Raw genomic sequence first — 26,203 nt, forward strand, 5'->3', positions numbered from 1 at the left:
TTGCGTTTCTGCCTCTCAGCTTGTTAATGGCACAGTAAACCTGCCAGAAAATGAAACAGAGGAAACCGAAGTTCAAACTCCTGCTAAGTTACGAATCTCCATTATAGATACCTTGGATCAGCATGTGCAAATCTCTTTCCTACCTCGCATGACTGGAGGGGGGGGAATACATACAGTTGGTATTGTGAAGATCTATAAATAAGAGTTAAGTGTCCCCCCCCCAAAAAAAAAGCTGCTTCAGAAGTATTGTGGGGTGGACAGGCGGTCTCCGTCCTCCAGAACAGCATGCGAGGTGACCCCGAAGGCTGGGAGCAGTGAAATGAATGGAAATCGCCTTCCCTCCCTCCAGCAAGGCGCTTCCACCGGCTCCCGATACCTCCGCCGACGGGAGGGGAGACCCATTTTGCAGAGGGACAAGTCGGGACACCCACCGCCTGGGAGCGAAAGCTGAGGCGCCAACGCGCAGGCGCCGCCCTCGGAAAAACGTATCGCGCGGCTGTCACGTGACGCTCAGCCGGGCAGCGCGGGAGAAGACTCGCTGCCCGCCATTTTGTGTCCTTGACAGACGATGCGGCGTCTTCGTGGGCCAGCTGCTGGCTGGCTGGCGCTGCTCCTGCTGCTGGGCGAGGCTACTGGCGAGAACCCCTCGCCCGGGATCTCTCTAGAGAGTGAGCCCGGCTTCCCTTGGCGGAACCCGCGGGCACATTCTCACGTGTCAGGTTCTCACGTGTCAGGCACGCCCTTCGAGGCTGGGGCTGGAGGGAGGCTGCTAGTGGCCTCCGGTGTCACGGGCTTCCCCTCCCGTGAGAACCGCCCATAAGGAAGGAGGCTGGGGGTGAGGGCTGCACAACGAGACCCTCGGCTGCCATCTGAAAAATAAGGGGATTCGGTTTCTATCCTATTGGAGCAAGCAAAATTATCTGCAGTGTTTTAGGGGTGGGGTGGGGAAATAATTATTTAGAGCCAATCCTTGAATTAATTGACTGGCAGGTAAAGTTAAAGGGCCCCTAGACGGTAAAGTCCAGTCAAAGGCAACTATGGAGTCCATTGACTATGGGACTATTGACTGAGGGGACACAGGTGGTGCTGTGGTCTAAGCCTCTTGGGCTTGCTGATCAGAAGGTCAGCAGTTCAAATCCGTGTGACGAGGTGAGCTCCCGATGCTCTGTCCCAGCTCCTGCCAACCTAGGGGTTCGGAAGCACACCAGTGCAAGTAGATAAATAGGTACCGCTGCAACGGAAGGTAAACAGCGTTTCCGTGAACTTTGGTTTCCGTCACGGTGTCCCATTGCACCAAAAGCAGTTTAGTCATGCTGGTCACATGGAAAGCTGGCTGTGGACAAACACTGGCTCCCTCGGCCTGAAAGCCAGATGAGCACTGTACCCCATAGTTGCTTTTGGTTCGACTTATCTGTCCAGAGGTCCTTTACCTTTACCTTTTTTTACCTAATTGACTGGAAACAAGGCTAGATCCTTTTATGGAGAGCACCTTCAAGAGAAGGAATGAGCTGCCCACATACAAAACAGGAACAGTCTTAGATTTCTTGATGCCCCTTGTCCGTCCACCCTCAGAAAGGGGGAGAGGAAAATCATGAACTCTGGATCTTTCCTTGGAACTAGGATCTTACTCAATTTAGAACATGTGATTTTTACCCATCTTCTTGCAGGTTTAGGTGCCCTGTTGGGGTAAAAAAAGAGAGCATCTTACAATAGTCATATAATGTAGTCTTCTGTTAACATAGGTTAAAATCAGTGATATTGCAGAGGCTGGCTTTAGTTTGCAACCCAACAATACAGTATAACCAGGGTTATTTTCCCCCACACTGTGAATGTTTCAGGTTTGCATAATGTCTCCATCAGGTGTTCTGGGTATCCCCAACAATTCAAGGAATGTACTAGTGCACAAACACAAGTCCTTGCATAAATGGAAAGATGCAACCCAATTGCTGGATTGCATCTCACCAATATAAATTTTGATATTTAGAATGTGGAACCAGGCCACTTGTAGATGAGACCACAGAGGAAGAACGGATTGTAGGTGGACATGACGCTGAACTTGGAAGATGGCCTTGGCAAGTTAGTCTTCAAGTTCACCATACTAATGGAAGATACCTTCATGTATGTGCTGGATCTTTAATTGATTATGACTCCGTGCTAACAGCAGCACACTGCATTCAAAACAGGTATATATTCAGATCTTTATATATTCAATCTTTTTTCTGTGTCTGGTGTGAGAAAAGTATATGGATCAAATATAAGTATATGGACTTACTGAATGATTTTTTTTGTATGTGTATCCATATATGTGGCTCTTTATCTTATTTCAGCTTTTTGCAAGGCCAGGTGATTTGTAGTGTTATAGCTATATTATGGATATCTGTCGGAGAAAACCCTCTCAAACACACGGAAGAGGCAAAAACGAAGCAAAAGAGAAACCACAAAGACAGTGGTATATAGAATAAGGACCCCCCCTTTACCCATAGAAAAAAGGAATCTGCCAACCTGACCAGAGGCAGGGCAGAACTGGAGGGTAGAATGGCTCCTAATCCTGGAAGAGGCAAAAGACTTGAAATGCTTTGCCTGTCTGGTCCAGAGGGAGGATCCATCCTATTCACTGAATGTCCCCCAGTCCACTCCAGCAAATTTCTGAATGTAATTTCCCCCTGGGATAATGAGCATCATAAAATCAACTCCCTGCAAAAAAGGCAGGTAGGGAAGGAAATAACACTGCTCTATTTACAGACACAATTGTCATTGTGGCATTCCAAGCAATGACATAGCTACGGAGGGGCTAGCCCCCAGAGGGGTGCCACTGAAGCTCCCAGCATGGGGGGGTGCCAAACTCTGTCTTTGACCTGGGTAAAATAAAGCCTAGTTTTGCCCAATTCCAAGTTAGTTGAACTGAAATTGAAACTCTTGTTGAGCATGTTTTGAGCTTGCTCTGACTAGTGTTACCTATCTGTATATCTGTTTGGAATGTAAATGATTTGCTGGATATGTTGCTTTTATTATCTGCAGCAATTTCTTTCGTTCTTTTGGTGTTTGACGAGTCTAGCTTCATGTTTATTTTTGAACAGATGGTGAAGCAAGACACAAAATTCATTGCTCTGAAGTTGCAATCCTAGCTTAATGATTGACTCTGCAAGGGCTTTCATTTTGTCCTAGGACAACACCAGAGCTTTGGAGGGCTGTGTTTGGCTTGCGTCGACTTTATGGAGACAAGATTCATTCTGTAAACAGCCAGGTGATGAAAATCATGCCCCACTGTCGTTATGATGCAAGAAGTCACGTAAATGATATTGCCTTGTTTAAATTAAGCCAGGTTATCACATACAATGACTATATTCAGCCCATCTGTTTACCTAGCACCCCTATTCTCCTGAGTGACAGGAACCCATGTTATATAAGTGGATGGGGATTGACAAAAGAGAATGGTAAATATTTCCTTTTCCTTTTATTTTTTATTTATTGACTTTATATGCCACCCTATGCCTGAAGGTTTCAGGGCGGTTCACAGAACAAAATAAGTAATATAAAACATACATATATATATATATATATATATGCTTTCGTAGATTTTCACGGGTACAGGAATGTAGGTTTTGGTGTCTTCGGGTGTCTTCCCGTGTAAGAGTTGGGGTGTCTAGGCGACGTTTCGACGAGGTCTCACTCGTCATCTTCAGGCTGGTGCTTTCGGCTTCTTGTTACTGGAACAGAGCAGGATCTCAGTGTTTGAGTTCCTATAAATACTGTTGAGGGGGTGTGGTGCAGAGAAGAAGTTCCCAGGTTATTGTGCCTTTTCTTCTTTTGTTCCTTAATTACTTGGGGGATATCTTGAGTGATATCTTGAGTGATATTCTGAGTACCACTTAGGTGGGTCATTAAGTGTGGATTAGTTGCTATAGCTTTCGTGTCTTGACCTTTTGAGCTTGTGAAGAGATTTTTCTGAGAAGATGGCTGTACTGCACTGAGTTGTGCTCTGGCTTGGCTTCGTGTATAGGGGCGAGCTGTGGTTTTGTGCCCTGTGCCAGCCAGATCTGTGTAGGGATTGCAGGGGGGTGCAGCATCCGGAGGTGCCACTATGGTTTGGCTACCGGATGGAGTCAAAAATAACAAGAATGCCGTCAAAAAAGAAGAAAAAACCTCCTCTCTTTTCCAACACATGAAAGAAACAGGACACGAAATTAATTTTGCAGATTCCAAATTGCTCTTTAACATGGAACATCACCACAAGAGAATAATCATGGAAGCCATCGAGATAGAGAAACACCCTCACAACATGAACAAGCGTGACGACACGTCCCGCCTGCCAGACATCTGGAAATTAGCCCTCCCCACAAAAACCGACACCAGGACCAGAGGCACACAGAACGCCATCACCTATCAACCACACCAGACCCAAACCCAGACCCTCTCCACAGATAAATTACAGACTCCATCCGGTAGCCAAACCATAGTGGCACCTCCGGATGCTGCACCCCCCTGCAATCCCTACACAGATCTGGCTGGCACAGGGCACAAAACCACAGCTCGCCCCTATACACGAAGCCAAGCCAGAGCACAACTCAGTGCAGTACAGCCATCTTCTCAGAAAAATCTCTTCACAAGCTCAAAAGGTCAAGACACGAAAGCTATAGCAACTAATCCACACTTAATGACCCACCTAAGTGGTACTCAGAATATCACTCAAGATATCACTCAAGATATCCCCCAAGTAATTAAGGAACAAAAGAAGAAAAGGCACAATAACCTGGGAACTTCTTCTCTGCACCACACCCCCTCAACAGTATTTATAGGAACTCAAACACTGAGATCCTGCTCTGTTCCAGTAACAAGAAGCCGAAAGCACCAGCCTGAAGATGACGAGTGAGACCTCGTCGAAACGTCGCCTAGACACCCCAACTCTTACACGGGAAGACACCCGAAGACACCAAAACCTACATATATATATATATATATATATATATATATATATATAAAAAATATAATATATATAATATATATAATATATATACACATATAAGTTTTCAACTAATCAACTAGAATTAGTTTGGTGATCTTATAATATCTCCTTGCTGTGAATACATTGGGACTATTTCACGTTACTCAGAAGGAGTATACACTCAGTAGGTGTTCATCACCAAAACAAATAAACTGAGGGTGAACAGAATAAACTTAGGACCACAACATATGCACATTTCACATACAGTGGTACCTTGGTTCTCAAACTTCATTCTGGGAGTCCGTTCCAAAACCACGACACACTTTCCCATAGAAAGTAGTGCAAAATGAATTAATCAATTCCAGACTTTTAAAAACAACCCCTAAAACAGCAATTTAACATGAATTTTACTATCTAACGAGACCATTGATCCATAAAATGAAAGCAATAATCAATGTACTGTACTATAAAATAAATAAGACAGTATTGTAGATGATAAAAATGGAAATTTAATTTTTTTCTTCCCTGCAGATGATAGTCATTGTTTGGATGGGGGGCTTTTATCCATTTCTGCAGTCACACAAACAATGAATCCGTAGCTGAACTGGGTTCCACACAGTCACAAAAATAAATTAACCAAAAAAGCCTCAAAAACAATAACGCAAAATAAATAGCAAAAACAAAAGCACCAAACTTAATCCGTTCCAGAAGTTTGACTTCCGAAATGTTCGAAAACCAAGGCGCAGCTTCTGATTGGTACAGGTGCCCTGGAAACAATAGCCGACAGCCACATCGGACATTCAGCTTCCAAAAATAGTTTGAAAACTGGAACAGTTACTTACCGGTTTTTGGAGTTTGAGAACCAAGATGTTTGAGAACCAAGGTACCACTGTACTTGATCTCAGCTTTACACACTGTGACCAGGGGGACTAGACGGGGGTGGGGCAGCCTTGCTTATCAGTGTCCTGGAGACTTGTGAGAACCTCCAGAACCCTTGTGTGACTCAGAGCCCAGTAAGAAAGGTGGAGGACTTAAAAGCTCTTTCCACAAAGGGTTTTCCCGCCACAGAAATAGTTTTTACGCCCTCTGCCTTGCATTCTGGGCTCTGGGAAGGTTGTTTGACATCCCACATAACCCCTCAGATAACTTGTGGTCCTATTGTAATTAATTTTATTACAACTTAGTACGCTGCTGCCATGACTTCTAACCCTACCCATGGTGATGCCTAAACTCATTGCACCATCGTTAAGCCCAGCCATTCAGATTGCTCATTTAAAGGTTGCACCACTAGAAAATTTAAAGGAGAATGCAGCACACTCAAAGATAAATGGGGTTGCATCTACAGCTGAGAGTATACATTGAAAGTAGATGAATAAATGATTAATTTAATTTGGAATATGCAGAAAATATAAAATAAAAATTTAAGGGGGGAAGGAAGTCGAGTTTTGAAATGTTAAAATGATTGTAAAATTATTGAAATGTATAAGATTGAAAATCATAAATAAAAAATATTTTTTTAAAAAAGGGATTGTATCTACAGCTCTGCATTCACCTAGGGTCAGTGTACCAAAATTCATCACGTCTCCAAGATGGTGGAATGACTTTTGAGCTCCGTTTTAGCAATTGACATAGGTTCTCTGCACTTTAATGGGGATGTGGCTGCGGTGCATGAGGCTTAAGAAAGTTACTTTGGACCAAAAGATGTCAACAGCCAGCATTTTTGCATATTGTTCAATATGTTACAGAATGTTAAACAGAGGCATACTACCAGCTGTATTTTATGTATTCATTATAGGTACACCAAGTTATATATTACAAGAAGCTGAAATAAAAGTTTTTCCACACGAAGTCTGTAATAGTTACGATTGGTATAATGGACTACTATCAAGGAATCAGCTTTGTGCTGGCTCTGAAAGTGGACATGTTGACGCTTGCCTGGTAAAATGAAGATAATTCTGTTTCAAAACAAATTGAAGAAACATGTTGTCTTGTTGTTGGTAGCTCAAATATCATTACTGGATGAGGGTAACACCGGTCACAGTACTACCAAAGCAGTTGGAAAATTAATAGAAATAAGTTGCTGTTTCTTCATTTGATGAAATGGTCTCATTGACACATCACAGTAAAATTCAAGCAATACCATAATTTCATGTGCCTAATATTGATTTGAGATTGCATGCGGCATAATTCCAGTTAAGATATAGAACTTGTTACCACCATTTTCTTTTTGGGTCCTTTTTAGGCTCACTGAAATATACTAGTAGCTGAGAAATGAGAGTGGGGACTTTTGAGTTTATTTTAGAAAGAAAAGTGGAGCATACATTTCAAAACATAAAATAAATGAAAGAAGAGCTATGCATAAAAATTCAGGGTATTCACTTATTTCCACTTTGCTTCCCTCCAAAACAGAATTTGGCAACAGAGGGTGAGGCAAGAATTGTAATAAAAACATGGTTCTTGTTATGGTAGCTAACATTAAATGGAATACAGTGGTACCTCCCAAGACGAAAAACGCGCAAGACGAAAAACGCGCAAGACGAAAGAGTTTTCCGTTTTTTGAGTCGTTCCGCAAGACGAATTTCCCTATGGGCTTGCTTTGCAAGACGAAACGTCTTGCGAGTTCTTGCGAGTTTGTTTCCTTTTTCTTAAAGCCGCTAAGCCGTTAATAGCCACTAAGCCGCTAATAGCCGTGCTTCGCAAGACGAAAAAACCGCAAGACGAGACTCGCGGAACGGATTAATTTCGTCTTGCGAGGCACCACTGTATCATGTACAGTACTATTATTGTATGACTAGCTTGATGTCTAGAATTCCTCTCCCCACCTGCCCCAAATGATCACATTTTTAAAGTGGCCTACCTGTTGGTACTCGAGAGTGGGTGGCGCTGTGGTCTAAACCACAGAGCCTAGGGCTTGCCGATCAGAAGGTCAGCGGTTCGAATCCCCATGATGGGGTGAGCTCCCGTTGCTCGGTCCCTGCTCCTGCCAACCTAGCAGTTTGAAAGCACATCAAAGTGCAAGTAGATAAATAGGTACCCCTCCGGCGGGAAGGTAAACGGCATTTCCATGTGCTTCTCTGGTTTGCCAGAAGCGGCTTAGTCATGCTGGCCACATGACCCGGAAACTATGCCGGCTCCCTGGGCCAGTAAAGCAAGATGAGTGCCGCAACCCTAGAGTCGTCCACGACTGGACCTAACGGCCAGGGGTCCCTTTACCTTACCTGTTGGTAGTGCTGTTGAGCCACAAAGGAAGATTACCCAATTCATTATTTCCAGACTCATCCTTATTTCCTAGCAGTGAGTATTTTCTCTTGATGATTTCTGAGAGGTAAAACTCAAAACGATTGTATCTCAATCCCTCTGCATGTGAAACCGTCCGAATACTGTCAACAACACTTAGATTGTCTTCTTTATTTTTCATTTTCCAGGGAGACAGTGGTGGTCCTCTGATGTGTTATTTGCCAGATGATGACAAGTTTTATCTGGTAGGAATCACCAGCTTTGGTATTGGCTGTGGTCGACCAAAATTACCAGGAATCTATATACATGCAGCTAATTACAGAAGTTGGATAGATTCACGCCTACTTGGCAAAACCTCCATTGTGAGCATTCCATGTGTTCTGATTTTTTCAGCTGTGGTGTGGGTAACCGTTCATCTTGTTCTGTGAACAGGCAAACTCTGCTTCCATTGCACTTTTAAACTCAATTATTTCCTCCTGCAAATCTTTACCAAAATGCAATATTTAACAGTTACTATGCTTTATAATCTACTTTGAATTGACAAATTCAAAAATAAGTTTTATCTGCAAAGATATAAACCCAGAAGCACTGTTCATTTAATTTCCTTTATGAATCGCTTCTCATAAAGCTTCCCAAAGCGATTTCACAATAAAAAATATGTATATACAGACTGGTTTATCCATGCCTCCCCTTGTTATGCTGCTTCCATCATCCTCCTGGAAAACCCCCCCTGCTCTTTAGTGTTCAATTGGAGCGAACAGGAATCTGGGTTTCCCCCAGATTGCCATTTGTTCTGATATATCACTAAAGAGCGGGTTTTCCCTTGGAAAGGGGAAAACTCCAGTCAAGCGGGAAACTGCCAGGACTTGTGCTTTCTAGGCACAGCACATGCGGAATTTACATATATGTATATTTTACATTTTTTGATAGGTGGGGTATAAATAATAAAATCATTATTATTACGTACAATTTTAAAAGCTACGGTAGTAAGATCAGTGGTAGCTAATAAATAAGTTGCCTGTGTTTAGGACCAAGCTTTATCAGTACAAGGTAGACTGGTTTGTTGAGTGATACATTATTGTTTCAGTGTTTTATCACACACCGTTGTAATTTATTGTTTAATACTGATGTGAACGGTTCACAAGTGCTTTATCAGCTGCGGAAAAGTGGCATATAAATCTTGAAACAAATAGCTCTCATTCTACCATAAGTCCTTCTTCCTAGTGTGCTCTAGTAGTTAAGAGACATGGGTTGAAATCCCCACTTGGTTATGAAGCTCATGGGGTAACCTTGGGCCAGTCACGAACTCTCATCCTAAACTGTTTCATAGGGTTATTGTGATAATATTGGGGGGGGGGGACAATGTACAATGCCCACCATGGGAAAAGTTACACAAAGAGTGCTGTAGAATTACAATACTGTACTGTGCTTCAGTTGGCCAGATGCAAAGCCAACCTTGCATGAGTTTTACACACACCCCAAACACTGAGTTGATTCAGAACTAAATCCTTTAAGATACGCTTTCCCCCCGCCCTCACTGCATAATGGTCGCCTATAAGAGGCAATCGTAGGAGGGCACTTGTGTTGCTCTTACACAAGCATTGTCCAGTCCTGACACTAAGTTCTAACTCTGAGGGCCTTCTGACGGTTCCCTCACTGCGAGAAGGGAGGTTACAAGGAACCAGGCAAGAAGAGGGCCTTCTCAGTTGTGGCACCTACCCTGTGGAACACCCTCCCATCAGATGTCAAGGAAATAAACAACTACTGGTACCTGACCTTTAGAAGACACCTGAAGGCAAATTTTTAATGCCTAATATTTTACCATTTTTATATCAGGGCAGTGGCGTAGCGTGGGTTGTCAGCACCCGGGGCAAGGCAAGTAATTTGCGCCCCCTAACCCGTGGATTTTAGCACTCGAGTGCGAGCGCGCCCCCCCCCCCCAGATGTTGCGCCCGGCCCCCCTGCACCCCCCCACGCTACGCCACTGGGGCTGGGGGCGAGTGAAGGAGCCAAGGACCCCCCCTCCAAAGGCTCAGCAGGAATTTATTAAATTTATTATTTGCGGAGCCCCCGCGGGCGCCTCCCCACCCCCTCCTCTCCTTGGGCTGTAGGTGGAGCTCCAGATCCGGGCTTGGCGAGCGCCTCTCCTCCCGGCCGGGTCCGGGGGCTTCCAGCCGTGCTCCGTCCTCGCCCCCCCCCCCCGCGGCTGAGACTTGCGCTGAGAGCCGGAGCCAGCGGCGCCCCCTTCTGCTGGGAGACCCTCGCCCGCCCGCCGGCTTCCTCTCGGAGGGTTTTGGGGAGCGCAGGGCACGGCGAGGCCCCTCGAAGCTCTCCTCCCTCCCAGTCGGCAGAAGCAGCCGCCACCTGTGGCTGGGCCGAGGGGATGGCGGCGGGGTGCGGAGGCTGCCCGTGCCCGGCCAGGTGTCGGTGGCAGCGGCGGCGCTGCTGCAGCGGCTGCTCCTCCTGCGAGCAGTGAGTGGAGCGCAGCAGCGGCGGCGGGGGGCGCGCGCGCTGTAGGGCACAAGGCTGGCGGTGGCGGTGGGGAGCCCGGCGGAGGAAGGAACTTGTCCCTTCCCTCTGGACTCGCGCCCCCCCAGATGTTGCGCCCGGTGCGGCCGGCACCCCTGGCACCCCCCACGCTACGCCACTGTATCAGGGACACAGATGGTGCTGTGCTCTAAACCACTGAGCCTCTTAGGCTTGCCAATCAGAAGGTTGGGGGTTCGAATCCCTGCGATGGGGTGAGCTCCCGTTGCTCTGCCAACCTAGCAGTTTGAAAACACGCCAGTGCAAGTAGATAAAAAGGTACCGCTGCAGTGGTAAGATAAACAGCGTTTCCGTGTGCTCTGGTTTCCATCACTGTCCCGTTGTGGCAGAAGCGGTTTAGTCATGCTGGCCACATGACCCGGAAAGCTGTCTGTAAACAAACCCGGCTCCCTCAGCCTGAAAGCGAGATGAGCACTGCACCCCATAGTCGCCTTTGACGGGACTTAACTGTCCAGGGGTCCTTTACCTTACCTTTACAATTTTTTAAGCTGCCCAGAGTGGCTGGGGAAACCCTGCCAGATGGGTGGAGTATAAATAATAAAATCATCATCATTATTATTAGGCATATCAATCCTTATTTATCAAAATCCCTTTAACTGCTAAAAGAACCCATGCCCCCGCCCGTTGCCTCTCTTAGCCCCGATTACTTTCGTAAAATACGATTTATTGTAACGGGCAAAGCCGATATCAGCTGCCGTCGCTGTGACATTTCACCAGGCGGTTTTTTGCTTTCCTTACGTCGGGTTAAATAATAGGAAGCTTCGCTTTCGTAGGGCTTGGGGAGAGGTCGTCCCCATCCTCCCTCGTTGCCGGCTCTCGGGATTCCCTTATCGATCCCCGACAGGAGACTCCCGCCCCGAGGAGCAAGCGATCCAACCGACGGGCGTAAAGAAGGCGCGGAAGCTCCCGCTGCGCGCTTCGCCCCCCCCCCACTTCCCCTCCCCCGCGCTAACGTCACTTCGGCCGGAGGAGAAAGTTTCCTCGACGGACGATGCGGCTAAGCCGTCTCAGGGCAGCCGCTGCGCCTCTGCTGGCGCTGCTGCTGGGTCAAGCCGTGACCCTGAACATAACGTCTCTGCTTCCCTCGGAGGGTGAGCCGGGCTTTCCTCGTCCCCCTTGAGCGGTGCGCGGCCCGTCGGAAGCGTTTAGGATCGCTCAGCGTTTAGGATCGCAGGGGCGGAGCTGCGCGTGGAGCGCGCTTTCCCCGAGGAAGGCGGGGAGCGGGAGGGAAGCCGCTTCAAAACCTCCGGTGGGACGTGCGCGGAGCGCGCAACAGGCGGCGCAGCTTCGCCATCGGGGTCGCCGCTGCGGAGGGAAGGATGCGAAGGCATTGGATCCCTCAAATCAAGCGGGCGGTTTCTTTCCTGCAGGTCGGGCCCATGGATCCGCCCTGAGGATCCCTCCCCGTCTCCCGGCAAGCGGCTCGTGGGGTTGCATTTGGGTCCTGGACACGACCACTGTTTATACTTTTAGATCCGTGTGCATTTATGAATATTTATTCTATATTTGAGACCTTAAAATACTTACAGCACTATACACAGACCCTTGAAGGTTTATGCCCCCCAAAACTAGTCAGTCTGGAAAGTTGCTGCCTCTTGTTTCAGGCAGACCTTCTACCACCCAGCCAACTTCTTTGTTGCTACCCTTTCTGCTCTGCTGTGAAATCTATTATCTCTGGCTGACACAGATTTCACAAGGTGTTGTACAAGATTTAAACACTCTGTTACACATACTGGGAAACAAGTTCCCATAAATATCCTAGTTTTGACCTTTTTAGTAATACAAAAACAAAAAGCCAACTTGCAGACCTAACAATCTACTCTGGCATTCCTCACACAATAGTTTTGGCCTTTTTATAACCGAAAAACAAAAACCCAACTTGCAGTTCTAACTAGCCACTCTGGAGTTCCTCACAGGGCCTTGCAGAGCCAGGCAGAGACCCGGGCCAGGTAGATAATGTGCCCCCCCCCCTTTTTTTTTACCCTGGGGATAAGTGAAGTCTTATAAATAAGTTAGTATATAAATAATTTTCACAAAAGTTATGCTGACAAATAATTTTATTTCAAGGCTTGAACCGTATCTGCATATAAAGACAAAATGGAAAATATAGATAAATATGCTGATCAAGGCCCCATTTGGAATCGGAGGCCCGGGCCAAGTAGCCCATATGCCTCCCCCCCCCCCCCCCGTCTAGGCCTGGTTTCTAACACAATAAAGTTTACATGCAAACACACCCCTGTGTTTGGGGTAGGTAGCATAGTTTGGAATAGCTGAAGTATACACATGTTAACCCTTCCAATTATTGTAGAAATAGTGTATTCCTTCCTTTAGCAACTAATCCACACCTAATGACCCTCCTAAGTGGTACTCAGAATATCACTCAAGTAATCACTCAAGATATCCCTCAAGTAATTAATGAACAAAAGAAGAAAAGGCACATTAACCTAGGAACTTCCTCTCTGCCCAGAACGTTGGAGGCTATACACCACACCCCCTCAACAGTATTTATAGGAACTCAAACACTGAGATCCTGCTCTGTTCTAGTAACAAGAAGCCGAAAGCACCAGCCTGAAGATGACGAGTGAGACCTCGTCGAAACGTCGCCTAGACACCCCAACTCTTACACGGGAAGACACCCGAAGACACCAAAACCTACATTCCTGTACCCGTGAAAATCTACGAAAGCATATATATATATATATATATATATATATATATATATATAGACACCCCACCATCTTGAGCCGCCCAGCGACACTTACTGGAAAGAAAACATTGGGGGGGGGGGACGATAGCATGCCTCATACGGCCATGATGGGTCCTTCCACGGGGACCCAAATGCCACCCCCAGAGCCACTTGCCAGGAGATGGAGGGGTGCGAATGCGGAAGGCAAGCTCTGCAGGGTTCCTACATGTGGGTTTCTGCTTCGCGCTCTCATGCCCGCATTTTTGCAGTTCAGATGGGAAGCGAATCGGGAGCAGAGCAGTCACATGTGAAAGCTTTTCCAGGGGCGTCTTGCTGCCTCCAAATGGGTGCCACTCACATGGCCACTGCAATTTATGCAGAAGAGCCTCCGTTGTAGCAGAAATTTGGGCGTGTGGAGGTGCTGGTTCTCACAAATGATGTCTCCGGTTAAGTGGTACCGTGTAGTCCAGAACCTATGCATGGTAATGGGTGCATTTTGCCAAGTTCATACCTCGGGCTTTATATCCATTGGCACAAGAGAGAAACGGGATTTTAAGGAAGTTGTGGGGGAGCAACACCATGACCAAACAATAAGTGGCAGTGAATACAATAAGGCAGCCCTGTTTAAGGAAGCTTTTAATGTTTGAATCATTATGGTATTTTAATATTTTGTTGGAAGCTGCCCAGAGTGGCTGAGGAAGCCCAGCCAGATGGGCGGGGTATAAATAATTTTTTATTATTATTAATATTATTGTTATGATTGTAGTAGTAATAGTAATAATAGTAGTAGTAATAGTAATAATAATAATAATAATAATAATAATAATAATAATAATAATAATAATGTTCTGACTTTCATTTCATGTGGAAAATAGGCTTTTTAAAACTTTTCTAAAGCAGACTTTAATTGTTTGTTGGGTTTTGGGGCAGGGTAGGCATGCTGTTGTGTCATGACTGATGGTTTGGATTTTCTGCGATCAGTTCTCAAAGTCAAAGTGGTGGTAGGGAGAAAATAGCACCTCATTGAAGCATGGAGCTTTCAATCGATTGTGTAAACTTAAAACCATAAGCAAAGCTTCCTGGATCAGGCCAGCGGCCTATCTAAGCACAGCAACTTCTCCTCTGTGGCCAATCAGATGCCATTGGAAGCAGTCATCAGGAGTTTTGGGGCACAGCTTCAGTCAGTGTAATGTGCTGTATGTGGGGTTTGCAGCTAGTGCAGAGCAGACCACAGCTTGGGTGGCGAGTGGGCACATACCATGCCAGCATTGAGGGATCTTGCAGTGGCTGCCTAATAGCCACCAAGCTAGTTTTAAGTTTCTGCTTTCCTACATACAAAACCCTATACAGTCGTACCTTGGATCCCGAACGCCTTGGTACTCGGACGTTTTGGTTCCCGAATGCCGCAAACCCGGAAGTGAGTGTTCCAGTTTGCGAACGTTCTTTAGAACCCAAGCGTCCAACAGGAGCTTCCTGCAGCCAATCAGAAGCCATGCTTTGGTTTCTGAACGTTTTGGAAGTTGAACGGACTTCTGGAACCGATTCCATTCGAGTTCCAAGGTATGAAGGCATAATTGCACCAAATTACCTATATATTTTTTAAAAAAGCCCCCCTGCACTATATGATCAGCTAATGAAGCCTGGTTAGTTTTCTTAAGCTAAAGTTTTGGAGGAAATGAGTGAGACTGAATGGTGGCAGAAGCTTAAGTTTAAGTGGCCAGCAGGAGTGGGAGTTGGGTTTTGTTGTCCAATAAGTAAATAAATACTTCCCTCCACAATGCCCAACAGAAATTCATCTGGTCACGGAATTGTTGTGCCATACCGATCCATTCAAAACAACGGTCCTAAGGATCTGCTTTAAATGTATTTGTTGCTGAACGCCTGCTGTATTTTGAGGGACATATCTCACCACTAGCATAACTGTCTTTTCATTTCTAGATTGTGGGACAAGGCCTCTGATGGGAGAGATGACAGTATGGAATCGGATTGTGGGTGGACGTGATGCGGAGCCCGGGGCATGGCCATGGCAAGTTAGTCTTCAAGTTTACCGCTTTGGTACAGGATATCACCATGTATGTGGTGGATCCTTGATTAATAACTACTCAGTGCTGACGGCAGCACACTGCATTAAAAAATGGACGTAGGTATATTTCTGTTCTAAATCTTTTTCTTCTTTAGGTGTGAGAAAAGTGTATTCGTTAAAACGACATTAGCTTATTTTTGAAATCCGTATCTACCGCTAGAGAGAGACCTGGAACAAAACATTTCAGTATATCAATAACAGGAGCAACCCTCTTGAGGCAATAGGCCTGTAACATCAATCCAGAGATTAGAGGCAGGGGGATAGTTCAGAAATTGGGGGCCCTTTTTCCTTTCACCCCCCCCCCCATCCCCACCTGAAACCATTCCCTGCTATGCTTTATAATAAGGGTGGGGAACCTTTCACAGCCTATGGGCAACCAGAGGCAAAAAGTGGATTGAACAATCAATGTAATTCATACATTTCTGGAGTTTACAGGTTTCTACACACACACAAATGCTCACAGTCCTCCAACCACCAGGCAGTGAATTCCAGCGCAGACATCCAAACGCTTTGCAAAGATCAATCCATGGCATGGAAAACCAGATCTCTGCAGCGGAGTTCATTACCAAAAAAAAAGGCCATCTGGACCCTGCAGTTAAAAGAACTACCGTATTTTTTGCCCTATAGGACGCACCGGCCCATAGGACGCACCTAGTTTTTTGGGGGGGAAATCAAGGGGAAAATTTTTATTTCCCCCCAGGTTTGCGCAGCCATCCCCAAGCTAGAAGAGGGAGACGGAGCACTTCGTCTCCCTCTTCTGCCTTCAGGGACAGCCTCCCTAGCCTCTGTGGGGCAGCGCACTGCGCTGCCCAGCAGAGGCTTTGCGCAACCATCCCAAGCTAGAAGAGGGAGACGAAGTGCTCCGTCTCCCTCTTCTGCCTTCAGGGACAGCTTGGCCCGCTATCCCGCGAGCTTGTGGGGCTGGCGGGGGGAGAAGCAGGCTTGCTTCTCCCCCTGCCAGCCTCCAGATCAGGTCAGGGAATAGCGGGATGGCGGCGCTCCGCCATCCCCCTATCCCGCGAGCTTGTGGGGCTGGCGGGGGGAGAAGCAGGCTTGCTTCTCCCCCCGCCAGCCTCCAGATCAGGTCGGGGAATAGCGGGGTGGCGGCACTCCACCATCCCCCTATCCCCCGAGCTTGTGGGGCTGGCGGGGGGGGGGGAGAAGCAGGCTTGCTTCTCCCACCCCCAGCCTCCAGTTCAGGTCGGGGAATAGCGGGGTGGCGGCACTCCACCATCCCCCTATCCCGCGAGCTTGTGGGACTGGCGGGGGGGAGAAGCAGGCTTGCTTCTCCCCCCGCCAGCCTCCAGATCAGGTCGGGGAATAGCAGGATGGCGGCGCTTCGCCATCCCCCTATCCCCCGAGCTTGTGGGGCTGGCGGGGGGGGAGAAGCAGGCTTGCTTCTCCCACCCCCAGCCTCCAGTTCAGGTCGGGGAATAGCGGGATGGCGGCGCTTCGCCATCCCCCTATCCCCCGAGCTTGTGGGGCTGGCGGGGGGGAGAAGCAAGCTTGCTTCTCCCCCCCCGCCAGCCTCCAGATCAGGTCGGGGAATAGCGGGGTGGCGGCACTGCGCCTCCCCGCTGTCCCCAGGTTTTGGGTGCAGGCTGCTGCCCGCAAGCCTTGCGAGCCCGCGGGACATCCCGCCGGGCTTGCAAGACTTGGGATAGCTTCCTGAAGCCTGGAGAGCGAGAGGGGTCGGTGCGCATCGACGCCTCTCGCTCTCCAGGCTTCAGTGAAAGCCTGCATTCGCCCCATAGGACGCACCCAGATTTCCCCTTCATTTTTGGAGGGGGAAAAGTGCGTCCTATAGGGCGAAAAATACGGTACCACCCAGTCATAAATACCCCCTTCTTGGGCAAGGTGGTGGACAGAAATCTACTAGAATGTTGTAGTTTTTCAGATCTGAAATGGGAGGAGGGGGCAAGGAAAGAGCAAGGACCCTGATTTCTGTGTACAAAATGAGTTCACACCTGTTTGCAGGAAAATGCCAAGCATTTATTTATGTAGAGCATTTGTACTCTGCTCTTCAGCCAAGAAGCCTCCCAGAGCGGCTTACATGAAATCAAATCAAGACACTCCCTACCTGTAGGCTTACAAACAAAAAAACAAACACACAAGGGGAAAGGGAGGAGGAGGGAAGAGGAAAACAAAACTCAAGCACCGATTTCTAGACAGTTTCTATATTTCTGTATTGACCAGCCAGCATAGTTCAGAGGCTGGAGGTGCCTGGTGGGACTGGGCCGCCAGCAAAGCAGATGCAGTGAAACCAGCTTCCTGAATGATTCATTTATGGATCCAATTGGAGACATTTTATACTGCAAAAGAATAACTTCAGTAGTTACTTCCTTTATCTCTTATGTACAGCATATTTTAAAAGCACATTAAAAGGGGACCTCTGACCGTTAGGTCCAGACGTGGACGATTCCGGGGTTGCGGCGCTCATCTCGCTTTATGGGCCAAGGGAGCCAGGATACAGCTTCCGGGTTTTGTGGCCAGCATGACTAAGCTGCCTCTGGCAAACCAGAGCAGTGCACGGAAACGCCGTTTACCTTCTCGCCGGAGCAGTACCTATTTATCTACTTGCACTTTGACGTGCTTTCAAACTGCTAGGTTGGCAGGAGCAGGGACCGAGCAACAGGAGCTCACCCCATTGTGGGGATTTGAACCGCCAACCTTCTGATCAGCAAGCCCTAGGCTCTGGTTTAGACCACAGCGCCACCCGCATCCCATTACTTCTTCCCAAAATCATGGGAACCATAGTTTGCCTCCTCACTGCCCCAGTACCCTAAACAAACTACAGTCCCCAGGATTATTGGGGGGGGGGGGAGAGAGAGAGTCGTGTGCTTTAAGAGTGCAATGAATGTTACTTAAATGTGGTGTGGCTCTGTTTACTGCAGATAATCATACTTTTCAACTCAGTTTCTTGCAGGTGTCTCTGGTGCAACTGGTTAGTGCATTTTACTGTTAACCAAAAGTGTATTTGACTTTTCAACTCCAAACAGGGATAGTTTGAAGGTCGGCAGTTCGAATCCGCATGACGGGGTGAGCTCCTGCCCCAGCTCCTGCCAACCTAATAGTTCAAAAGCACGCCAGTGCAAGTAGATAAATAGGTACCACTGTGGCAGGAAGGTATGGTAAATTGCATTTTTGTGCGCTCTGGCTTCCGTCATGGTGTTCTGTTACGCCAAAAGCGGTTTAGTCATGCTGGCCACATGAACTGGAAAGCTGTCTGCAGACAAAGGCCAGCTCCCTTGGCCTGAAGCAAGATGAGCGCCGCAACCCAATAGTCGCCTTTGATGGGACTTGACAGTCCAGGGGTCATTTACCTTTACCTTTATGTTAGCTCAATAAAACTATGATTTAGCCAGAAGTATTTATAATTACAACTGGAGATAAAATAATCAGCATCGAAGAGCAGTAAGTGTAGTTGCACTGTGATAAAGAAGTCACATTAAGAGGTGGTAATTATATTGAGAAGACATGCCCACATTCATGATGGAGACGCAGACAAATATTTTTGCACAAGATCTCCATTATTAAGGTATAAAACAAACAAATGGAAATAGATGTTGCTCACACACAAATCACAAGCCTGTTGTGAAGGTGGTAGTGTTTGCATTTGCAGCCTTCCACACTTCTGAACGTTTTTTTACAAGGCAATGGAGTAAAAATGTAGTGGAGGACAGAGAAAGAGTGGTTGGGGTGAGGAACAATATAAAATCCAGAATATTTTTCATTAGGATCTGCCCCAGAATATTTTTCATCAGGATCTGCCTACTGATGTGGACAGTAAGCAGTGGAACAGCAACAAATATGGTGACTGAAAAAGGTATGTGGGTGTCTTATGAACCAATCACATGTGCAGAAAAATCATTTCTGAACCACCTGTTTGTAAGAAAATTCCTGTATGTGGACATGGTAAAGGGATTTTATTTTCTCTTAGGGATCCTGCATTTTGGAGGGTTGTATTTGGCTTGCACCATCTTTATAACTATGAATCTTCTACTGTAAAGCGCCATGTCAGAGCTATCGTCATGCATTCTGGTTTCAAGAGAAGCACGTACGAAAATGATGTTGCCTTGTTTAAACTAAAAAGTCCTATCAGCTACAGTGATTATATTCAGCCTATCTGCTTACCTAACAGCACTACTCAACTAGTGGCAGATGAAAACCCATGTTTCATAAGTGGATGGGGAAACACAGAGGAGAAGGGTAAATATCTTATGTGTCCTTTAATCTGTGTTAAAAATCAGTTTGGTGATCTAATTGAGATTGGTGATCTCAGGAAGAATCTTTGCAGTGAGTTGTATTCAATGCTAGCCCTTCTCAGAGTAGCATTGGATTCACTCCAGTGAGGACATTCAGGATTGTTTCACACAATGCACAGAAAGAAAACTGATTTTGCTGTAGAATGTACGGAGGATTCCTTGTACCTGTCAAAGTGCACTCTGTGTGTGTGTGTGTGTGTGTGTTTGTTGCATTCACACTGTGTGTTTTTAAATGTACTCTTAAAATGCTTTTTAAAAAGTATTAATCTTCTGTGGAATACTGAAAATAGATTTCACAGAGGATGTGTGGCAGAGTTAATGAGTTTTATCATTGTCCTGTCCCAATAGCTGCAATTGTTAGCAATTTTATATTACACAGCGCTAAAGAAACACAAGCATACTTCTAACAGTGTTTTGTGTTCATTACAGGTAGAGGAAAATTTATATTACAAGAAGCTCAAGTTGATGTTATTCCACTATATATCTGCAATAGATATGACTGGTATGCAGGCGTAGTATCGTGGAATATGCTTTGTGCTGGTTCTGAAACTGGACATGTGGATAGCTGCCAGGTAAAAAGGAAATAATTCTATTTAAAAACATACTGCCAAAAATATATATTGTTTCCTGCTTGGCAGGGGGTTGGACTCGATGGCCCTTGTGGTCTATTCCAACTCTATGATTCTATGATTCTATGATATATTCACGTGTCATTTTTTACCAGGCTTCCCATCTCCCTATCTGAGTACACAAACTAGCTTGTACTCACAGAAATGTGGTTTTGGGAATCTTTAATCTGGAGATCATTGCACACCTCAAAGTTATTGAACTATACCATTGCCAAGTTGTTTTTCTTACTTGGGAGAGTTAGCAAAAGACTCATAGATTGCAAGATAAATAGTATTTATTTTAACAAAATGGCAGAGAAAGTGGCTTTGTAGCTAGAAGCGTCAGTTGCAATGGTACAGAATAAAACAGGTAAGTTACTACACAAACGCACATTGCCTAGACCAAAAGCCTACACTTAAGTAACAAGACTGCAAGTGGCAGCACAGTGGTAATGCTCACATGCTGATGACTGATGTTTGTGAAAATGGGGAGGGCAGAAAGACAGCAAGGTTTAGGAAATGAAGAAGGCAGAAATCAAAGGAACGAATAAAATGTTGGTGTTTGGAATTAAAAAGCTGACCGAAGGTGAACTGAATACTGAATCCCTGCTAGAGGTGATTATCCTGGATATGATCACATTAAGACTCAGGGTTTTTGGAAAAACACGAAAGCTGTGTTCATTGTAGGAAATACATATGTGATAGGAAATATCCTAGTTCTATCCCGAATAGCTAACTCTTCCCCCACTATGAGGTATGGAGAAAGAGTGGAATTCAGGCCAGCAACCCTAAGAGTATTGGTCTAACACAATAGGTCAGTAGAAGGACAACAAGCTTGGGAGGTTCCTCACTAATCTACCCTTTCCTCATACAGATACATCAGCCTACAGGGCAAGCCGAGTTGCCCCTGACATTATTAAACACTAATAGTTACCTGTCCTGAGGAAAGGATTGGCGGAGATGGTTCCCTGAGTTTTACTATGATCTGGTGGTGTGAGGTCGTGTCTGTGATAGGTGTTAGGAGCACATACAGTGGTACCTTAGTTCTCAAACGCTTTGGTTCTCAAACGCCAAAAACCCAGAAGTAAGTGTTCCAGTTTTTAAAAGTTTTTTCAGAAGCTGAACGTCCGCCAGCTATTGTTTCTGGGGCATCTGTGCCAATCAGAAGCTGCACCTTGATTTTCGAACATTTCGGACGTCCAACGGACTTCTGGAACAGACAGATTAAGTTTGGTGTTTTTGTTTTTGCTATTTATTTTGCATTTTTGTTTTTGAGGCTTTTTACGGTTGATTTGTTTTTGTGACTGTGTGGAACCCAGTTCAGCTACTGATTGATTGATTGTGTGACTGCGGAAATGGATAAAAGCCCCCTCCCCCTCCAAACAATGACTAACATCAGTGCAGGTAAGAAAAAATAATAATTTTAATTTTTATCATCTACAATACTGTCTTATTTATTGTATAGTACAGTACATTATTGGTTTTCATTTTATGGATCAATGGTCTTGTTAGATGGTAAAATTCATGTTAAATTGCTGTTTTAGGGGTTGTTTTTAAAAGTCTGGAACGGATTAATCCATTTTGCACTACTTTCTATGGGAAAGTGCTCCTTGGTTTTGGAACGCTTTGGTTTTGGAACGGACTTCCTGAACGGTTTAAGTTTGAGAACCAAAGTACCACTGTATTTTGTTGGCCATTCTACCATTCTACCTATGTGTCAAGAAACATCCAGGGAAAAGGCTCAATCAGTGATCTATCTATCTATCTATCATCTATCTATCTAGATCTAGATCTAGATAATGGTCCCAGATAAGCCAGCCTTTGTAGTTTACTCTTGAGCTAGGCCCATACACGAACCCTGGGTTCCTTGCCTAATGCGGTTCAAAACACATTTTTAAAAGCTTCCTTAAGGGAGAACACTAAGATTCCTTTAAGAGGCCCTGACTAACCCAAAGAAAATAGCAAACTTGGAGAGGGTCAAGGAGGACAATCTAACTAAATTTAATGAGGTTTTCTTCCATGGGAATTCACAAAGTCAGGCACCCTGGGGAAGAACTAAAAAAAGCTGGGCAGTTTTGGGGTCTCGGGTAGTCCAGTTAAAGGAAAAAGATAACCTGATGGATGGTACTTTATAACCAAGGCATGATCATCTTAAGGTCCAAGATGGATGGATGGATGGATGGATGGATGGACTGCAACGTGACAAAGGACACAGGTAACAAGTTGTCAGCAGGCACAACATGATCTCCTGTTACAAGGGGCCCCTGAGACAATTGAAATACCTTTCTAGGTGACCAAGATTTCCCACTTGGGAAGAGGCAGCGGCACTTTCCCAGAGAATGGAAAATGCAACTTAACCAAATTACCAGTGGGAAATGTTATTGCCATTTTATTTTCGAATATCCAATATACTTTGTATATTCCCCCCCCCCAAATGTTAATAAAACCTATTAAAAAGAAAAAGCTACTGCCGTGACATGCCTTTTTGGGGGAGGGTGTCATGTGATCCCCCTCTCCGATGATAGCATGCTGCTGCAGTCCAATAGGATGAGGTTTTGAAACCCTCAACCAATCAGGAGGGTGGGGGAATTTGGGCTTGAGGCAGGAGAGCTTAGTTGCATACCCAGACATGTTCTGAGGATGAACATGGCAGCATCAAAGCCGGCCATGGCACCTGTGGTCTTTACCTACCTACTAGGCACTTTGAAGAAGAGCACTAGGAGAGTACAGTAGGTCATGAAGGCAGATACTGCGAGTTTATCATACTCCATGGCAGCCATCAGTGTTAAACCTGAAAAGGGAAAGTCAGGGATGTTAGGGGGGGGGGAAAATACCTGTTCAACCCAAAGCTTACATGTAACCATGTTTGCAGTGGGTCCAGACCCAGAACTTGAAGCTGCAATCCTTGTAAATGCTGTGATTCTGACCCAGAAGGCTATTGTGGTGTGTGTGTGTGTGTGTACCCATTTCCTGAAGGACGAGGACAAGGAGCCCACATCAACATGCTTACCTGCAACGATGTTTACAGCAGGACAGGATCCAGACCCTGAAACTATGTTCCCTGGCAAATTCCAGCGATTCTGGTCTAGAGTGGGATTGTAGATATATGTGTATATAATATTGATGCTCAACGGATGAAGCCACATCCATTTCCCTACCTGTAGAGGCTGTGGGTGGCAGTGTAACTTTTGAAATCGCAGAAGAGAATAGAGCATGAAGAAAAGGAAGCTTTAACTGAAGAGTTGGAGGAGAAGTTTCTGCAGGTGAGAGTTTTGTATCTGAATGATGTGCACGTTTGATTAGTATGTTGGTTTGCCTTGTTACTAAAGAGCTTCTCTGTTTTCTACAGGGTGCTATATAACTAGTGGTAATTTTGATAAAGCATCAATTGATGGAAGAGTACTTTAGAAACTGCAGGAGAAAATGGAGTATGAAGAAAAGGAAGATTTAACTGAATAGATGGATGAAAACAGCTTGTCGGTTGTTAATATCTGTCCTATGTCCGAGCCCTGAAAACTGAAGGGTGCATGCATGTTTGTATTTCTGATGTGTGTAAATAAAAATGGTTTGCTTTAAACATCTGTGTGCATACCTGTATCAGAAAGCAACATGGCAAAGCAACATAGCAGAGCATGATTACCGATTCAGGCTTTCCCAACTGATCCATATTTCCTAGAAAACTGTATTTTGTTTTGCCTGTTCATGAGATGCAAATTAAAACTTACTGTTTTTCATGTTCCAGGGGGACAGTGGAGGACCTCTGATGTGTTACTTTCCAGATTACACCAAGTTTTATCTGATAGGAATCACCAGTTTTGGTATTGGCTGTGGCCGACCCAAACTTCCTGGAATCTATATACGCGCAAAAAATTATCGACCATGGATAGATACAGCAGTCAAAATATTCAGCAGAACTTCTACTATGAGCTTTCAACACATTCTCATGTTTTTGACCGTTGGATTGGTAACCTTCCATCTTGTACTATGAAAAGTCCTGTTCTTTTGGAACTTTATACTTTTCCTTTTAAAACGTATTCATTCCTCTTGCAAACAAGTATATGGAGCCATTTGTTTTTATAATAATGAATGCTTTGTACTCAGTTGTCCAAAATGAATGGAAAAATCCTTCATTAAAAACATCAATCCAAAAGGCATTGTTCAGTTACCTTTATATGTTTTGGGGGCTGTAAGTTATATTGTGACTATTGTACTGACAGGCTGCAATATGAAAAAAGAGCATGGTTTCAAAAACATGCAGAAAATTATAATTTAATATGTGAAAGAAATGCTTCAATTCTTCATAGAGGCTTAATTTACAAAATTCAAATGATCCTCTCCCAAATATATATTTCCATATTCTATAAGAAATGTACATGATAGATGCCTACCATTGCCATGCTTTTCTGTATCATTTAAAAAATAAAACATAATTTACAGTTGAATACAGGCATATTTGAAATTCTAGTGTAATATTTTTTAGTCCTTATCCCCCAAAGGAGAATCTACAAATGAGAATTTTGCCTATAAGTAGTTCCATGTTTCCAGTAGTAGATAGGTAGCCGTGTTGGTCTGCCATAGTCAAAATAAAAAAATTCCTTCCAGTAGCACCTTAAAGACCAACTAAGTTAGTTCTTGGTATGAGCTTTCGTGTGCATGCACACTTCTTCAGATACAGTGTATCTGAAGAAGTGTGCATGCACACGAAAGCTCATACCAAGAACTAACTTAGTTGGTCTTTAAGGTGCTACTGGAAGGAATTTTTTTAGTTCCATGTTTGTTATTAATTGCTTTCTGCAACTTCTACAGCAAAGCAAAATATTTAATGATTTGGTGTTAAATTAAATGGGTTTGGAGGTCCTCTGCAATACTGTAATTTCATAGTAGTAAGATTGGATTCTGCAGAGGCTATTACTAAAATGGTCAAGCCAGTTTCTTCATTAAGGAAATACCTAGCCAGGTCTGCTAAGTATATACTTATTTACACTTGGGCCAAGATGTTGCAGTCGGAACTACTGCTCCTGGAAAGTGAGTTGTAGTGGGAAGACCTCTACTGTAGTTGCAGATTAACTCAGCAAGGTCTGAGTGCGAAAAGCAATATGATAGTCTTATCTGTGCTTTGGATGGAAGTATTAATACCTGAGACATGAAAGCTAGGAGCTAAAGGGCACCTTCAACTTAGGTTATGGGAGCAACAACGAAATGTCTAAGCACACTTTTTTAATCACAAGAATACAAAGCTGAAAATTAATGAACTGCAGCTACAACATTATGTTCATTTTTCACATGGTCTAGTCCTTCTCCTGCCCACCCCCACATATTCTTAAGAGGGTCTCTTATCTGGTCTTCAGAGAGTGGCTGAAAGTGGGGAGGCTGAAACAGCTCCTCCTTTCCTTCCACTCTGCAGTTTTAATCGCGCTAATGAGATTCCCTGCTGCAAAATGCTCCTAGGAAAATTGGGGGGGGGGTGGAAAATGGCCCCTAGGAGTTGGCTCCTGTGAGGGCTGGATTTAGTTTTGATGAGGCCCTAAGCTACTGAAGGTAATGGGGCCCTTTATATGTCCAGCTGTCCTTTGTCAACAAATTGTTGCTGTTTTTTTGTGTTGAATATATGCTATGTGGTAATTTATGGACCTAGGTGAAGGTAAAGGGACCCCTGACCATTAGGTCCAGTCATGACCGACTCTGGGGTTGCGCTGCTCATCTCGCTTTATTGGCCAAGGGAGCTGGCGTTTGTCCGCAGACAGCTTCCGGGTCATGTGGCCAGCATGACTAAGCCGCTTCTGGCGAACTAGAGCAGTGCACGGAAACACTGTTTACCTTCCCGCTGGAGTGGTA

The 26,203-nt window shown here is 45.2% G+C and overlaps 1 protein-coding gene and 1 long non-coding RNA gene across 5 annotated transcripts; both read left to right on the plus strand.

Annotated features, from left to right (window-relative positions):
• Nucleotides 1–505: 505 nt before the first annotated feature.
• On the plus strand, nucleotides 506–24,522 carry LOC308580175 (transmembrane protease serine 12-like). 4 transcript variants are annotated; one of them, XR_014004713.1, is made up of 7 exons: nucleotides 506–668; nucleotides 1,985–2,183; nucleotides 3,166–3,434; nucleotides 6,738–6,880; nucleotides 8,368–8,541; nucleotides 15,351–15,442; nucleotides 19,436–19,556. XR_014004713.1 is itself a non-coding variant. In XM_081181511.1 (6 exons), the coding sequence occupies exons 1-6, from the start codon at nucleotides 569–571 to the stop codon at nucleotides 15,369–15,371; spliced, it is 906 nt and encodes a 301-aa protein (XP_081037637.1). In that variant the 5' UTR covers nucleotides 506–568; the 3' UTR covers nucleotides 15,372–15,519. The 4 variants fall into 4 exon arrangements, 3 of the variants coding, with proteins under 3 accessions (XP_081037637.1, XP_081037636.1, XP_081037635.1); XM_081181511.1 differs by lacking the exon at nucleotides 19,436–19,556 and having other exon boundaries at nucleotides 15,351–15,519; XM_081181510.1 differs by lacking the exons at nucleotides 15,351–15,442; nucleotides 19,436–19,556 and having other exon boundaries at nucleotides 8,368–9,371.
• On the plus strand, nucleotides 22,145–23,945 carry LOC308580268. Its single transcript, XR_014004767.1, has 2 exons — nucleotides 22,145–23,631; nucleotides 23,718–23,945. It is a non-coding gene; the product is annotated as an uncharacterized lncRNA (long non-coding RNA).
• Nucleotides 24,523–26,203: the final 1,681 nt, after the last annotated feature.

The sequence above is a fragment of the Podarcis bocagei genome (genome assembly GCF_964188305.1).
Source record: "Podarcis bocagei genome assembly, chromosome: 2".
NCBI lineage: Eukaryota > Metazoa > Chordata > Lepidosauria > Squamata > Lacertidae > Podarcis > Podarcis bocagei.

Coding starts and splice junctions, on each gene's coding strand:
- LOC308580175 (XM_081181509.1), top strand. CDS start 11,718: ATGCGGCTAAGCCGTCTCAGGGCAGCCGCTGCGCCTCTGCTGGCGCTG. Junction 19,705..20,189: donor GGGAAACACAGAGGAGAAGG/GTAAATATCTTA, acceptor TGTTCATTACAG/GTAGAGGAAAATTTATATTA. Junction 20,333..24,110: donor GACATGTGGATAGCTGCCAG/GTAAAAAGGAAA, acceptor TTCATGTTCCAG/GGGGACAGTGGAGGACCTCT.